This window comes from Rhipicephalus sanguineus, chromosome 9 (genome assembly GCF_013339695.2).
Source record: "Rhipicephalus sanguineus isolate Rsan-2018 chromosome 9, BIME_Rsan_1.4, whole genome shotgun sequence".
Classification (NCBI taxonomy): Eukaryota; Metazoa; Arthropoda; class Arachnida; order Ixodida; family Ixodidae; genus Rhipicephalus; species Rhipicephalus sanguineus.
This window is the reverse complement of record NC_051184.2, coordinates 19380562-19393846: the sequence shown is the minus strand read 5'-3', so window position 1 is coordinate 19393846 and position 13285 is coordinate 19380562. Positions and strand designations below refer to the sequence as shown.

Genomic DNA, 13285 nt, shown 5'->3' with positions numbered 1-13285 from the left:
ATAAGTCATAATAACCCTTGAAATTTGGGTACTCCAAGTCATAGAGTTCCCCTATATTAATGTATTTAAAGGAAACTCTATGCCCTCAGTAAGGAGCATTGAATTTCATATTATGGTAATGAGTGTACAGTGAACTCCGAAAGACTCCGATTGGTGTTCTGTGGCCAAGCCAAGCCGCTTAAGTGGCCAATTATTCATGGCGTCACGCGTTTAGATACTTTAGATATTTGTGGCGCGAAGCGACCTGCGTCGACTTGCGTTTAATAAGATTTGTAAAAGTACGTGTTAGCGCCACTTCGCGTGCCTTAGAAACTGTCGTCAGTGCCGTTTTTACCAAAAATCACTCGTCGGCAGTGGCATGTGTATTTCTCGCATCTTGATCGCTCAGATTCTGCGAAGGTTGTGTCCAAGCATTGCGTCCAGATTACACTGAACTTATTTTTATAGTCCAGATGTAACGATAAGCAGTTGCCATAGGCCTTCGTACTATAAACTCTATGGCAGTTGCATTAGTTACGTCCAGTGTGTTGTTTGCGGTGCGTATTTGACTTTATTGCAGTGGAGTTGTCTTAGGCTACCCTGTGCCCTGTGCCGTCGTCATCATCCTTTTAGTAGTAGTAGTACTAGTAGTACTAGTAGTAGTAGTAGTCGGGGGTAGTGAATAAAAAAATAAAATGATAATTGAAATGAGACTAAGCTGCGTTAGTCTACCCTCACATACACTCGCGCACTTACAGCTTCGGTGCTCGATGGTTTTCACGGCGTGCAATTGGCCGAATCTTTTCTTTTTGTGCCTCTTGAACTCATTGCCATTTTCAGTGACTGCCCGAGAATGTTCGTGTGCGCTGTGGCCAAGATTGTATACTTGGGTAGACAACAGGCAGTACCTACAAATTCATTGAAGGTGCTAAGAAAACTTTCGTTATTCACCTGACTTGTCTGTGTGTTTCTCAAAAGTTGTGTTCGCTTTAATATAGTCTGATAGTAGAAGGATACACTTATGTACGACCTAATGGAATTATTGTTGTGCTCATGGGTTAAAACTTAATTAATGAAAATGTACCGTTGTGCAAAGACTTCAAGCGTAAAATGAGGTAGCTTCTTACAGTTAACAATAGAGGGGTTCACACTAGTCATCTCAACTGAACTTAAATGGAGAGAGAGAACATTTCCTCAGCATGGTGCATGTGGTGCAAAATATAGGATTGGCTTCCAACTCTTCAAAAAAAATCTAAAAAATATATTTTTTTAGAGCGTGACGGGTGTTGATATCAAGATATAACTACGCAGCCCAATTCTTACACTACCTCATGTAGGTTTGCAGTTTTTTTTCACCTTGATTATCTGGTTTTCTGTAAGTGCTATTGTGGTGTTTATGAGTTGATAATCAAGCCTTTATAAAGACATCAGTAGCGTTCTTGTTTGTCTGGTGACCCAGGATCCTTTCTGCCTTCTTACAACTAACAGTGTGTCGAAATAGTCGAGACTACTACGCTAAGCTGAACTTTGATGGAGTATAAAGTTCTTCAGAATGTATGTGGTGTTTAGAGTACACGGTTTTTCCCACCACCAGTTTTGTGCCCTCTCCTCTGTCCTCGTGTCAGCGCCTGTGTTGTGTCCTCTCCTGTGTCCTCATTCAATTTGTTCCATGCAGTTATGATGATATTGAATCATCAACTCTCCCAAGCCACCAACCATTCTTCTCACTCTGGAAATTCGTTCACACAAGTACACTAAGCTGATCTAGGATCCCCGGTCAGAAAAAGGACATTTTTTTCTCGGGGTGTGATGGACGTGGAAGTCAAGGTAGAGCCCAGTAGCCCACCAACCACACCACCTCCTGTGAGTGAAGTGAATTCTGTCTTCTTTGGAATCTTTGTTACTTCAAGCTAGCATTTACGACAGTACTAGTAACCTTCAGGCTTTGCTGGCAAAAGTTTTGTAATGATTGCGAGTTAGCCGAGTAGCCCACCAACCACACCACCTCCTGTGAGTACTAGTGGATTCTGTCTTCTTTGGAATCTTGTGACTTCAAGCTAGCATTTACGACAGTAGTAACCTTCAGGCTTTGTTGGCAAAAGTTTTGTAATGATTGAGTTAGCCCGGTAGCCCAGCAACCACACCACCTCCTGTGAGTGAAGTGAATTCTGTCTTCTTTGGAATCTTGTTACTTCAAACCAGTATTTACGACAGTAGTAGCCTTCAGGCTTTGTTGGCAAATGTTTTGTCATGATTGTGAGTTTATGAGGAAGCTGTACAAAGAATAATAATGTAACTATTTATTTGGTGGGAACTGGGATTCTTTCTGGCATGCTATCTCTATCCAACAGCAGTCGTTCTTGTTGAACATTGCCATTGCATAAATGAGTCAAATATTACTTGTTTTGTTTTGTGTATCTGCATGCATTTTTTGTTTTCTCCTTCAAGCTCGTATGTGTGTCTCACTTTGCACTAACTGTTGTGGATCACTTCTTTTTTTCTACCCGCTCTTCCCAATGGTCCGATGTTGATTGTTGGTAGTACTTCTGAAAATAAATTCATATTTTTTTTTTCTGTAGATACACGTTGACACCAGTGAAAAAGAAGCACCAGCTGAGGGAATACTTGGAAGTTACAGCTCTGAAACTTCGGAAGACAGCATGGATAGCAGCCAAGGGTGAGTTCACTGGAGTCCCGTGAAACACTATTCAAGGCCTTCTGTATCATGCTTTCGAGTGAGGTGAATACATTTGCATCGTGGTGCAGAAGGTTCTCCAGGATGATGTTTTCCCTTCATCAAAGCCTGTTGTTTACGTTCCACATTTTGCTTTATGTAGTTTATGAGATACATTCCCTTTTGGTAGCTCAATTCTTTAAAGGGACTGACAGTGACTTTTCAGTGGCTCGGTTTTTTTATGCCACATGTTTGATGCAGCGCTGAAATACAACATCAGCACCATTAATGTGTGTTTTATTGCACAGTCAATCATCTTGCCCAGGTCATATATGTGACCACCAAAAGAAATATAGAAAAGTTATGTTTTCCCTGCAAGGGGGCCGAGGGGAGGCTGTATTTTTGTGGCATGTCCCATTAAATTTCTTAAACAGCAAAGTGCTCTCTCATGCAAGCTTTTTAGCTCTCTCAAGAGTGTATTAGTAAGCTTTATACAAAATGAGCCATATCAAGTACATTGTTTGAGCATGCAATTAAGCAATCACGCTCTCTCTTTTTTGTATGATTAGGAATTTCCTTGTCACAAACTTTCCACAGGTGTATTGCTTAAAGGACCGCTGACACTAACAGCTCGCCTACACCTCCCTAACAAGCTTGCTGATTTGTCAGAATGCCATGGCAATCACATTTCACGACTATAACAGCGCCACACAGACACTCCATTTTGAGAACGAATTCACGCACCTTTCTCCAGTGCCTGTCCATTTCTTTTTGCCCGCAAAGTGATGTAATGTTGCCCATGGGCAACATTACATACCATTAAGCTCATAAGTTGGTCCTATGCACTATGAAATTGTGCCTTGGCCCTTTTGGGATGCAGACCTGGCCGTGCAGTTGTTGTGCGTTTCACGTATTTGTTTACCTTGTCAATCCCTAACACCGCGCTGCCTGTATCTGACTCAAGTGACACTAGGAGGAAGCCTTGCTCGGTCGTTGGCTGCACGTCGATGATGTAATCACTGATGTCGTGTTACGTTACCAATGTGGCCATAGTCGCAACGACAAGCAACACCTACCCTTCTGCACGACTTAGAAGGATAGGGACCCAGAGTAAGAAACCAAAACCAGCCAAAGTGGCTGTTCTATTCCCTAACTCCTTGATTACAGCACTTATTAGCAAAATTTTTGCGGCAGCGTGTTCAAAACATACAAGCACGCAGTTATTTCTTCATCACAAATTTTCGACCTAAGAATTGTTTGCTGGCCCTTTAATAAACTGGAGCGATCCTGGATGCGGGTCTAGGAAAGGTGGTAAAACTGGGCCATTTTGCTAGTATTCTACTTCTCTGCACTCTGATACGCAACTGCAACGCACACTAACTGCCTCGCTAGTTTTGCCGGCTTACTAGGGAAAGAACATTCCCGTTCTGAAATTTTCTTGGTCCAGCAAGAAAGAAATAATTTTAGGAAAAGCTCTGCCTACTTCTTTCCCCCTTCACAGAATGCATGAGAAGCCCTCTGTGATGTTCTCCAGAGGGGTGGCCTATGCAATCCCTTTGTCTTGTGGCATTTGTACATTGGCCGAACCAAACATCCGTGCACATCCGCTCAAGGGAGCATGCACAAAAAAAGTAAGGAAGGGGATAAGAGTGCACTTATGGTTGTCCAGATTGCTGGATGTGGATGTGATATCCTATTTTCACAGGCAGGAGCGTGAAAGTTCTTTCCAAATTGCAGTGGAAGCTTCTTTTAACCAAAAGAAAAGAGATCAATGTGCGAGCTGTCAATGCTACCCAACGGCACACCTGCTTACTTGGCAAGCTCATGTTTACTGCATTTTGTAATGCCAATAAAGCTGCTAGTTTTACTTTGTACAATATTTCAGTGTGGTGCCATCACATTATTTGCTTTGGCCTTCCATCAGTGCTGTATATTTTTTCTTTTCATTCTTGATGTGCAGTTACGAGTTGTGCTTCTCTTTGATTCCTTTCTCGTGTTACTATCTTTACTTTTTGCGTCACCTTACCGCTGTCATAATGCAAGACCAATTAGCCCAACAAGTAATTCTTCTCATCTCAGTTCCAATAGTGCTGCTCCAATGAAAAATGAGTGTCTTCTTCGTGCTGTTTATTATGGTATCTTTCAGAAGCTGTGTCAGTTATATGCAACAACTGATCAAGCTGCTTCAAGGTTATTTGATTATATTATTATTTCTTTAATTTATGCATGACGTTATTACTTACAGTTACCTTATTTCTTTGTGTCCAGAATCTTGGAAGGTACCACGGAGCCTTCACTGAAGAAGCCTAAAAAGAGTGTGAACAACTTGCACAAGTGTGACCTGTGTGGGCGGTGCTTTTCTAGAGCAGACCATTTGAAAAGGCATCAGATTGTGCACGCATCTGGGAAGGAGCACTTCAGCACTCACAAGTGTGACCTGTGTGGCCGCTGCTTTGCAAGAGCAGAGTACTTGAAAAGGCATCAGACCTTGCACACCTCTGGGAAGCAGCACTTCTGCACTCTCTGTAGCAGGCGATTTCCTTGCGAGAAAAGTCTAATTCTACACCAGTTTACCCACACGACCGAGAAGCCCTTTGCTTGCACCTTTTGTGACATTAAGTTTTTATATATAGCTGATTTCACTAAACACAAGCGTGTGCATACAGGCGAGGTGCCATATGCATGCCGTATATGCCCATCTAAATACTGCACTAAAGAATCTTTGGACAGACACGAGCAGCTGCACGCAGCTGGAGTGGAGATGTTCAACTGCCCAGAGTGTGGCAAGGCCTTCAAGCGGGAAAGATATCTGCGGGAGCACCTGAATTGGCACAGAGTGGAGAAGCCACACTCGTGTCATCTTTGCCCAGCAAAGTTTGCCACCGAACATCATCTAAATGGCCATGTGTTAACGCACACGAGTGAAAAAAGGCATAAGTGTGCTGTGTGCGAGAGAGACTTTAAGAGGCAAAATGACCTCAAAAGACACATGGCCACTATACATGTTGGAGTCAAGGTTGCCGTGGCAAGCACCGACAGCAGGGTGGAGATGCCAAGTAGCCCCCTCTCCATGCAGCCTACTGTAAGTGAAGCGCAATATGGAACTGAGCAGTTTCTTTATTCACGGTACAATCCAAAAAGAAAAGTAATTGTGGTTTTCTGCTTCAAAGCAGCATTATTCTAGTCATACTAATGCTAGATAAATGGCAGTTCGAGAAGTTCTTTCCAAATGTTAGTGCACGGATCTTTCTTATGAGCTCAGGTTGATGCAGGATGGCCTGAAGAATTTCGCCAGGAATACTGGTGTGAGATAGTATAGAAGTTTTCCGTTTGAGGTGGCACTGTGTGTTCATATGTTGTCATGCATACCCTTCACCATACTCTATTGAGTGGCAGTGGCACTTTGTAGCTGGGCACCTAGTTTGAGATGCGATGTGTAGAGCACATGTGGGAGAGTGACAACACATTGTTCTGTAACTGTAGCACATTCCTAGCTGACCTTTCCTCTGTTTCTTTGGTCCCATGGCCAGCCTAATTTCTGTGCCATTTGAGGCCTCACTTGACTTTTTCTTTCATAGCGCAGTCGTGTTGATGTCGCAGGGGCATTAGTTGCCTACTTTAGTGCAGGTTTTGGTAAACTGAATGGAAAGAAAACAGTAGATTTCTGGTAATTGCTTTGGCAGTGAGCTTATTTACTGCAACACCAGTATTTTCCATCTACCCGATTGCCATTACAGTTTTTATTTTGCCACTGAAGATAACCCATACCCACTATACATGACATCTCAAGTTGAGCAATCTCCTCAGCATGTGCAGTGCAGATGTATGGTATAACCCTCCCAATGAGAATTGTGCGGCATTAAATGCACATGCAAGTCGGTGTGTGGCATTGTTCTGACGAACTCTTTAGAAGTAAGTGGCACTATGCATGGCTTGTCGTAAGCAGCGTAGAAAGTTGGGCAAGTTGGTAAAGGTTCATCCTGGTCAAAATGCACGATGGGACGAGAGACGAAGAAGGCGTTGTTTGTCTCAGTGCACTTTTTGTTTCACTCCCTTCTTCGTGTCCTGTCTCACCGCGTAGTTTGACGAAGATGGCTTGACGTTTTTATGCCAAATGTGTCCCCATTGGTACTTCCTTATAAATGGGCCTGCATCATGCTTACTGCCCATCGCCATCATTTCCATGCAACGTTTGTGTAAGCAGTGTTTGAAGCTTCAGGATTCTTATGATTAATTTGCATGTGCCTCCTTTGTGCCACTCACACTGTTTTAATGAGAGTATCAACAGGGAATCGTAAGCTAACACGTACAGTAGGACTCAGCCTCGCCAATTTTACTCGTCTGAGCTAACTTGAACCAATCTAACAGAAATTTTGCTTGGCCGAGCTCACTCAATTTTTCCGAAATTATAGACTTGGCAACGCGCACTCCGACTCAAATACACTAAGTTTTACAAAGCTGGGCTCCATCTGATTAAAACTTGCCCAACTTATGCTCATCTAGGCTCACTCTATCACACTGACGTGTAAACGCAGTCTGTTGTATGTCTAAGTTGCGTCGCAACAGCAACTCTTGACATACTAGCAACACTCTGTAGTCTGCTGTCAGTTGTTCATGTACGTAAACAGTGAAGAGCGAGTTGCGTCCAGGGGCTCCAACAGCAATTTCGGCTGCATCCAGGACACAGAGTTTACTAATTCAGCAAACTATGTTGAATCATCATGATAATGTCGATTGCGGTGGGGTTGGCGTGCAGATGCTCGGCGACGTAAACTTCAACATCAAACTAAATTTTGCTAGACGTGTTTCCTGGCTCCAGTGTGTTGAGGGCATTAACACTGCATGCCAAGGAAACAAAAGATGTCCCTTTTGCAATGCCTCAAAATCGTGTCAGTACTCCTGCTGTTAACATCATGTGAATTCCCACTGCACATTCTTTCTTTTACCACTTGTCGTTCAATGACATTGAGCGTAGCGAAACAGATTCTTAGTCAACAAGATAGTGACTGCGTAAAGGCTTGTAAGGCAAGTTTTACCATTACATTTTTTTTTGTTTTAGGCAAGAAAAAAAATTTAAAGTTTTTCATTGACGGCTATATTCCCATTGTTCCTACAGCGCAGCTTCCTCACTGTACTTTCCCTTTGTTGTCAGTGGGAATGTTCAAAAATTTTTTTTCTTGCTTAAAACAAAAAATGTAGTGACAAAACTTGCTGTATCAAAATAAGTTTTTATTTGCTTTCGATTGAGGTTAACACTAATTTTTAATTGAAGCACCACATTGTGTAAATGGGGTCTTAATGTAGACCAAAATGAAGATTTTCAAAATTTATGATTTTTTTTTCAAAATATTTAAAAATTCAATGGTCAGAAAGTATCTTTAACACAAAATATATCTTCCATAGCGTGACTTTTTCTGAATACATTTGAGATAGTTGTTAAAATGGATGGGACATTTGACATGGAATGACCTTTTATGCATTTGCACTGTATGCAGTAAGAATTGTGTTGCAAGTCAGTGCTCCTAAAGTGCATATGTTGGAAAACTCCATGCTAGCTTTCGATTGTATAAGTAAAGAAGTTTGTACTGTTTTGTAGGACCCTCTGGACGTGGATAGAAAAGGACAATCTGAGCTTCCAGTCCCATTGCCAAGGATCATTTCTGTAACCACATCGACAGGGAGCACTGAATCTCCAGGAAGCGCAGCCATTACAGACAGTGACTGTGCCTAGTCAACAGACATTGGATGAAGGACGTAGTTGATGGAACACATTTCATTGTAATGGTTATAGCAGCCAGCCTAGACTGTTGTCATGTGTACTTCCAATACTCACAGTAAAGTTACCCAACATATACAACATTGCGCAGTGGCAATTACATCACACTGCCTAGCTCAAGGGTGCCCACTTCAATCCGTGAGCTTGGCTGCATTTTGGTGTGGGTAAAATGAAAATAAAAGGCACTCATGTACATAACTATAGGTGCATGTCAAAGTATCTCTGGCAGCAAAATTAATCTGGTATCCTATGCTACCATGTGTCCCTCAATGGTATCAATTTTTTCACTAATATTTGTGTACTAATTTTTGACCGATGCCCAGTCGCACAAGTGACATTCTCACATTCGGATAGGACAAGAGTGTATTTGTGTACTTATGTTAAGGCTGTTAGGATATGGGATTTTCTTTATCTCTAAGCCTCTGCAAGGAATCTGTTACACTTGCTGTAGGCTTTTTCAACAAGTGCAGTCCAGCTCAGGTTTATAGAATAGAGCAGCACAACAATGCGATCAAAAGTGATCACATGCACATTATTACGATATTATTACATTATTACTTCAAGTAATGCAGTCGAACCCACTTATAACAGTACTCAAGTGCCATGAAAATTTCATTGTTATAATCGATAATTGAGCACGAAAAAAAGCAATATAGGGGGACAGCAGGCTGCTGAAAGAAAACTATAACATCAGATGGGATATGCCAACAGACATTAGTGATAAGGATGACAAAGGTGCCGATTTTTCGGACATGCTTGAAAATTCAGGTGCTCAAAACTCATCCAAGTCTCAACATTTTACTCAAGTTGCATGTTGTATGAAGCCACTGCCACTCCCCGCTGTAGCGGTTTTCAAAAATCAGCTTTGCAGCAATGCCGCAATGCCACAACGCTATGCGGTGAAGCATACTGCGAGTCTGAAGGGGCGCTGGTGGAAGTGGGGGTTGTGGGCGGGGATTCAGCAGCTTGAATTTCTCGTTTTCTTCGCTCTTTTCAAGGTTTTCGCTTTTCATTACCTTTCAGCACAGACACCCAACAGACAGAATTCATTGTTATAACCGATAATGCGGCATGTGGGCATTGCTGTAAGCGGGTTATTTCACCATAGAAAACATACCAATGTTGACGGTGCTGCAGCTTCTCATTGTTATAACCGATATATTGTTAAAACCTGTATCGTTATAAGTGGGTTCGACTGTAATAATAATAAGGGAGCAAGTGGCTTGATGAAGACTACTTGTCGAAACGTTAGCTCCAGCTGCCTTCCGTATTCAAGAATTTTTTCGTCGCTTTCGCAAGTAGTACTTTGTGCAGCTGAAGTAGATAAATCACTGAAGTTATTAATCTTGGGGTAGCCTGACTGCTATTATGGTACACATTATGCGAGTTGCAGTAGCAGCTACCACAAATTAAAACGCGGATGTCTTCATTCTGCAGTTTGTCATAGTGTCTCAAGATGTCTGTATCGGCGTTATTCAGTGACCAAATGTATAAGTTTATGCTCATGCAAAGTTAGACGGCATGAAAGACGAGAACAAAAGGAAACACAGATACACAGGACGAGTGCTGTAAACACGCACACAGAGGACAGTGGTTTTGTTTTGATTTGTCGCCTAGGGGAAAACGGCTCATACCTACGAAGAAGACTGGCCACACTGTCCAATATTAAGAGAAATGAGTAAAAAGCATTAACTAAATGCTATGTAACATAAAAAAAAACGACGAAATGCAATGTAAATAAAAAGTGAAAGAGATAAAAGATTGAAAAAAAGAGAAACAAAAAAAAATCGTTTCCAGTGGTCGGTCGCACTGGCAGCGTAATCTTAGCATCGTAAATTTGTGCAGCGCAGTTAGAATAGCGCTGTGGCTTGCACCAAACTGATTGGGCTCCAAACAACAAGAGGTTACTAGTAGTGAATGTTAAACCCAGCTTACCACTCGGCATTTCAAGAAACATTCTGTGGAGTTGGCGGCATGAGAGAAAACGTTATCTATTGTTTTCGGTTTATTGCAAGGCTGTACAGAGGTTATTTAATGAGAAACCAGACTTGTGAAGGTAAAAATCGAACCAACACTGGTCCCGTGTGTGCATATTTTCATGTGTCCTCGTCTTTTGTGCTCTTTAACTTTGCAGATACCAACTTGCCCAAACCAAAGAACTCCTAAGCCAAATTTATTCTTATGCGTTTGTTTTTTTATGTCCAGGATCTCTGAAGTTGCCATGGGATCTTCACAAAATGAGTGTTTTGTCAGCTGGCACGAGTGAAACTGTGCAGACGGAGCTTTGTAAACTTGAGCTATATTGTAAAGCGTTGCATTTGGCACACGATGAGAAGGGGCACACGTTCCCTGCCTGTGGCCGGAAGTTTGTTGCGAGGCATTCAACCCCTGCTGATTTATAAGAATGAGAAGCCCTCTGTGCCAGGTAGTTTTCTGGTAAGTTCAAGCTCACTTCGTGCGAGGGAGATAGGCCATATGTGTGCCAGATGTGCCCTTCCAGATTCTGCAGGAAGAAGCCTTCACACCAGCACGAGAGCATACAAGTGGAGTAGACTTGTACTTTTGGCCAGAGTGTGGCAAGGCCTTTGGGATGAGAGCTATGTTGGAGCACTTGAACTGGTACAAGAGGAAGAAGCCGTGCCTGTGCCCCTTGTGGCCTGCCAGATTTGCATGGAAACACTGTCTCGAAACTGTCACAGACAAGTGACAAGACACACAAGCATTCTGTTCGCAAGAGACACCTTGCCTTACGTTCACCCTAAATTTGCACATGCACTGGATGCACAGTGGAGATTGCAGCGCCAAGTAACCCTCTGACAAGGTGTTTCCCGGAAGTGAAATGCAATGCAGAACTGTGCATGTTTAAAAATCTTTAAAGTGCAGTCCAAATGGAAAAAAAATTGCTGCATTCTGTTTCAAGGGGTCATTATTCTGGCCTTGGTCTTACTCGATATTTGACAGTTTGATAAATTTGGTCCCAACGTTATGGCACATTCATTTCCCTTCCTGTTCTTCAGATTTATGTAAAATTTGTGCCGCATTATCTCTGCTAAGCTTGTGCCTGTGATGTCACTGTTAAACTGTAAGAGATATTTTCATTTTAGGTAGCACTATGTTTTCATAAGTTGTCATGCATTTCCATCACGGTATTTTAGCGAGTGACCACGGTGTTGTTCTGCCGAGTGCAGAATTGCAACTTCAGTACTCGCTTTGCTGCACATTTCAGCGCCGACCGAATACAAAAATGCCCAATAACAGATTTAGATGCTTCTTAAAGAACATCATGTGTTCTACCTACTTCACCCATAATGACGTGCCTCATTACGAGTTTGATGCTTTGGCATGTAAAAAATCATTACTTATTTTAGTTTTCATCGCACTTGCAAAAGTGGTGAAGTGACTTATCGTCTAGCTTGTGTTTTCTCTTGCAATGCTGACACAGCATTCATAATAACCTAGTCTGGGGGTCCTTAAAGGAAATGCCTTAAAGCAAAATTTGAGAATCAGTGTGTTCTGTGCACGGAACCTGTCACATATGAGACACCGTGACCACTATGACCATTGGCATAGCCAGAGGGGGTTGAGCCCCAGACCCGAAAATTTTAAGTATTATGTGTGTATATATACACATGCACATACATGTGCATGAAAATACATAAAGGGTGATTGAACCCCCCGAAAAAAAATCGCTGGCCCATTTGTACAATCAACACATAAGAATGTGTTTATTGCACAAATGGGGCAAAGGTTTGTTCATAACTTGCGACAGTGCTTAGGTGTTTGAAATGAAGGGTTGGCTCAAATCTAGTGATTTCCTGGGAAAAGTATTGGTTCCTAGTCAAAATATTGTACTGGTACTCGCAGGACCTCATTCTTGTGCCAATAAAAGCCATGCTTCACTTAATGAACTAAAAAAGGTTAACGGCTTTGTTGTAAAATTGTGTTCATTGTCTTGTAATAAAAAAAGAACCAGCTGAGGCAGGGCCATGATTGTAACGCTCCAGACAAGCAGCACTGAAAATTCGAGAGGCATAGTGGATAGCTGTGCTATTCACTATTCAAATGTTTGAATGTTCTTTCATTAAGGGGGAATTGATGACTGTTCTATTGAAAATGGTGGTCTTCAAAGCAGACTGCATTTCTTTGGACGTAGGTTCACTTATGCCAAGTCAGGCTTTTAAATGGATGATGATGATGACATTGTAGGTTGCCAGCGGATCTAGCATTGCAAGATTTGTAGGCAATTGCCCCGCTCAGTTTCCTCCTTTCAGATTATGTTGAAATAATGTACTTTTTTTAAAGTGAAGCGCAGACAGGCTACCAAGAAGGCGCGCACAGCGCGATGCATCAATGCACATGCTGATGGCCTATGAGCTATTCCGCATACGGTGTTGTGCCGGGCCCCCATATCACCACACCACACTCCAACATAAGTGTCACTCATCACCAGTAACATGTGAGGTCTGTAACGTTTAAAAACTTCAAAAGTAGCCGCGACGCCTCCTTCCTGAACGTCCAGTGACCACGTGGAAACACGATATCCTTCACAGTGTCGTGTGGCGAGCCTGAATGTTGGAGTCGTCAAAAAAGAAATTGTTGACATTGACTTACGGGTTTGTTTTATGTATCGATGTCCACACATGGTTATTTTGTGACCGATATATGACCACAACAAGTCAGAAGAATGTTATGTTTTTCCCATTGGTTTTTAACTTCGACTAGATCGATGGCACGTTCTCTTTGGCACCTATCAAACGATTCAACTGCCTGAATCACAAATACCAATATTACATACAAAACAAGTCGCTTTAAATAGTGGCATCGTTGGTGCTCACAGCATGCTATTCAACTTCCAT

General features: G+C 42.2%; 1 protein-coding gene across 3 annotated transcripts; it reads left to right on the top strand.

Moving 5' to 3' along the window:
• Positions 1–186: 186 nt before the first annotated feature.
• LOC119404693 (gastrula zinc finger protein XlCGF17.1) lies at positions 187–12891 on the top strand. 3 transcript variants are annotated; one of them, XM_037671315.2, is made up of 6 exons: positions 187–536; positions 820–904; positions 1655–1842; positions 2559–2656; positions 4922–5735; positions 8250–12891. In XM_037671315.2, exons 3-6 carry the CDS (start codon positions 1789–1791, stop codon positions 8382–8384), a joined length of 1101 nt encoding a protein of 366 aa, XP_037527243.1. In that variant the 5' UTR covers positions 187–536; positions 820–904; positions 1655–1788; the 3' UTR covers positions 8385–12891. The 3 variants fall into 3 exon arrangements, with proteins under 3 accessions (XP_037527243.1, XP_037527242.1, XP_037527244.1); XM_037671316.2 differs by having other exon boundaries at positions 188–278; XM_037671314.2 differs by lacking the exon at positions 820–904.
• The last annotated feature ends 394 nt before the right edge of the window (positions 12892–13285 follow it).

What these genes read in the sequence shown, in the direction of transcription:
- LOC119404693 (XM_037671314.2), top strand. Translation starts at nt 1,789, where the DNA reads ATGGACGTGGAAGTCAAGGTAGAGCCCAGTAGCCCACCAACCACACCA. An exon ending in CACCAACCACACCACCTCCT is followed by an intron (nt 1,843 to 2,558) that starts GTGAGTGAAGTG and finishes TTTTTTCTGTAG; the next exon opens with ATACACGTTGACACCAGTGA. An exon ending in CCCTCTCCATGCAGCCTACT is followed by an intron (nt 5,736 to 8,249) that starts GTAAGTGAAGCG and finishes ACTGTTTTGTAG; the next exon opens with GACCCTCTGGACGTGGATAG.